General features: G+C 34.1%; 1 protein-coding gene across 1 annotated transcript in view; it reads left to right on the top strand.

Annotated features, from left to right (window-relative positions):
* The window catches only part of LOC106869700 (uncharacterized), a 29881-nt gene that overhangs the window by 10693 nt on the left and 17211 nt on the right, over positions 1–1977 (top strand). Inside the window, exon 2 of the mRNA XM_014915541.2 lies at positions 1356–1503. Within this exon, the coding sequence (XP_014771027.1) occupies positions 1356–1503 (148 nt within the window). The remainder of the gene's footprint in view (positions 1–1355; positions 1504–1977) is intronic.

The following is a 1977-nucleotide window of genomic DNA, read 5'->3' on the forward strand; positions in this document are numbered from 1 at the left end:
TATATATATATATATATATATATATATATATATATATATATATGCGTTTGTATTTATGCATGTTAATATATATATGTTTGTAATGCAATATGATCGTTTCATGCAACTCTATTTGATTGAACAAAGCAATCCTTACATCAGTTTGAAATGCAGAGCAATCTTCAGCTGCACAAAGACATAGAAGTTAATTAAATTAGAACAGGTAAAAATCAAGATTTATTAGATTTTTATGACTATAACAACTATGATGTCTGCCTGCTCCCTTCCTACCCCTAACAGATACTGCCCTCTGTTCTCTCAGCCTTGGATATACAAGGGATTTGATAAACTAGTCTATAAATGAAAACTGGTCCCATAAAAACAAAAAATATCAATGACAAGCAGAGTATGTAACAATATATACCTTCTTGAAAAGCTTAGTAACTTTTATGCTAGAGTGAGACAGCATGTTTTTTTTTTCTATCTCCTTAATTTCTTGGATATTTTAGGTATAAATATACTAATGTGTCCATCTGTTCTAATTTAATTAACTCCTATGTCTTTGTTCTGTATTTTAAGTTGATGTAATGATTGTATTGTTCAATTAAATGGAGTTGCATGAAGTGATGAAAGTTGAATTACCTCTCGATATGCTTGTTGCTCATTTTGATTTTAATCACCTAATTTTAATCACTTAATATGTATATATGTTTTTGTATTGTATGTCAATTTATTTGTCCTTAAATGTATTACATAATCTCACTTACATAACCAAGCCATTTCCTCAGGCATCCTGATTCTATTGACTGGTTGATAGTCTGAGAATGTAGCCGGTACTCCTCCTTACCACCCTGTAAGCCGAATTCCAATTACAGTACAATTGATATAATTGGCACAATCATTGGGAAACTTAATATCCATTTCCACAGTAAAGTTGCACGAGAAAACTGTAATCTACAGAACCCCAGATAATATATCCTATTTTTTAAACTGTTTGGTCTAGTAATTAAATATATGGAGGTGGGTACATGTTCGTGTGCACAATTCCTGATTACAGATTGTTTCTGCCTTTCAATTCAACATTTTTTCTTACAGTATATTGATCAACCTGGTGGTCTAGTAGAAGACATTTATTCAATGTGGTGCTGCGCAATGGAATCCAACTTAAACCCACGTTATTGCAAATATTACCACACATATAGTGTATAATATTGCAATGTTGTGTAAATGCCAAGACTTTGAAAACTCAATAAAGAAAATCGTTGGCCAAGCATACACACGCATGAGCTCATTCAAAAAAGACACATTACATAATTAAACGCATAAATATTTATAACTAATTATTTAAATAACTTCTTATCCATTCTATATTTCAGTTACTATTTTTCTGTGGATAACATTGAGCAATGGTTGTTTGCAAACAGCTGTCGGTGAATTTATGAATTGTACAGCGAAATTAAATATCTCAGTCTCACTAGAAACGAATAGAATCGCGTTAAAACATCAGATGAGTGTGATATGCAAGTAATTTAACATTTTATTAAATACAAATTATTCAATTTATTGTTCACTGCTTTATAATTCAGCCATAAGTCAGGCAGAGTAAGTCACACAATAAAATAAGATTGATATGAGGATAGGTAGAATACTAAAATGTCTGACATTTGTTTTCTTCTTAATGATAAACATGGTGGAGGCGCAATGGCCCAGTGGTTAGGGCAGCGGACTCGCGGTCATAGGATCGCGGTTTCGATTCCCAGACCGAGCGTTGTGAGTGTTTATTGAGCGAAAACACCTAAAGCTCCACGAGGCTCCGGCAGGGGATGGTAGCAAACCCTGCTGTACTCTTTCACCACAACTTTCTCTCACTCTTACTTCCTGTTTCTGTTGTGCCTGTAATTCAAAGGGTCAGCCTTGTCACGCTGTGTCACGCTGAATATCCTCGAGAACTACGTTAAGGGTATACGTGTCTGTGGAGTGCTCAGCCACTTGCACGTT

The sequence above is a fragment of the Octopus bimaculoides genome, chromosome 13 (genome assembly GCF_001194135.2).
Source record: "Octopus bimaculoides isolate UCB-OBI-ISO-001 chromosome 13, ASM119413v2, whole genome shotgun sequence".
In the NCBI taxonomy this organism is placed as follows: domain Eukaryota; kingdom Metazoa; phylum Mollusca; class Cephalopoda; order Octopoda; family Octopodidae; genus Octopus; species Octopus bimaculoides.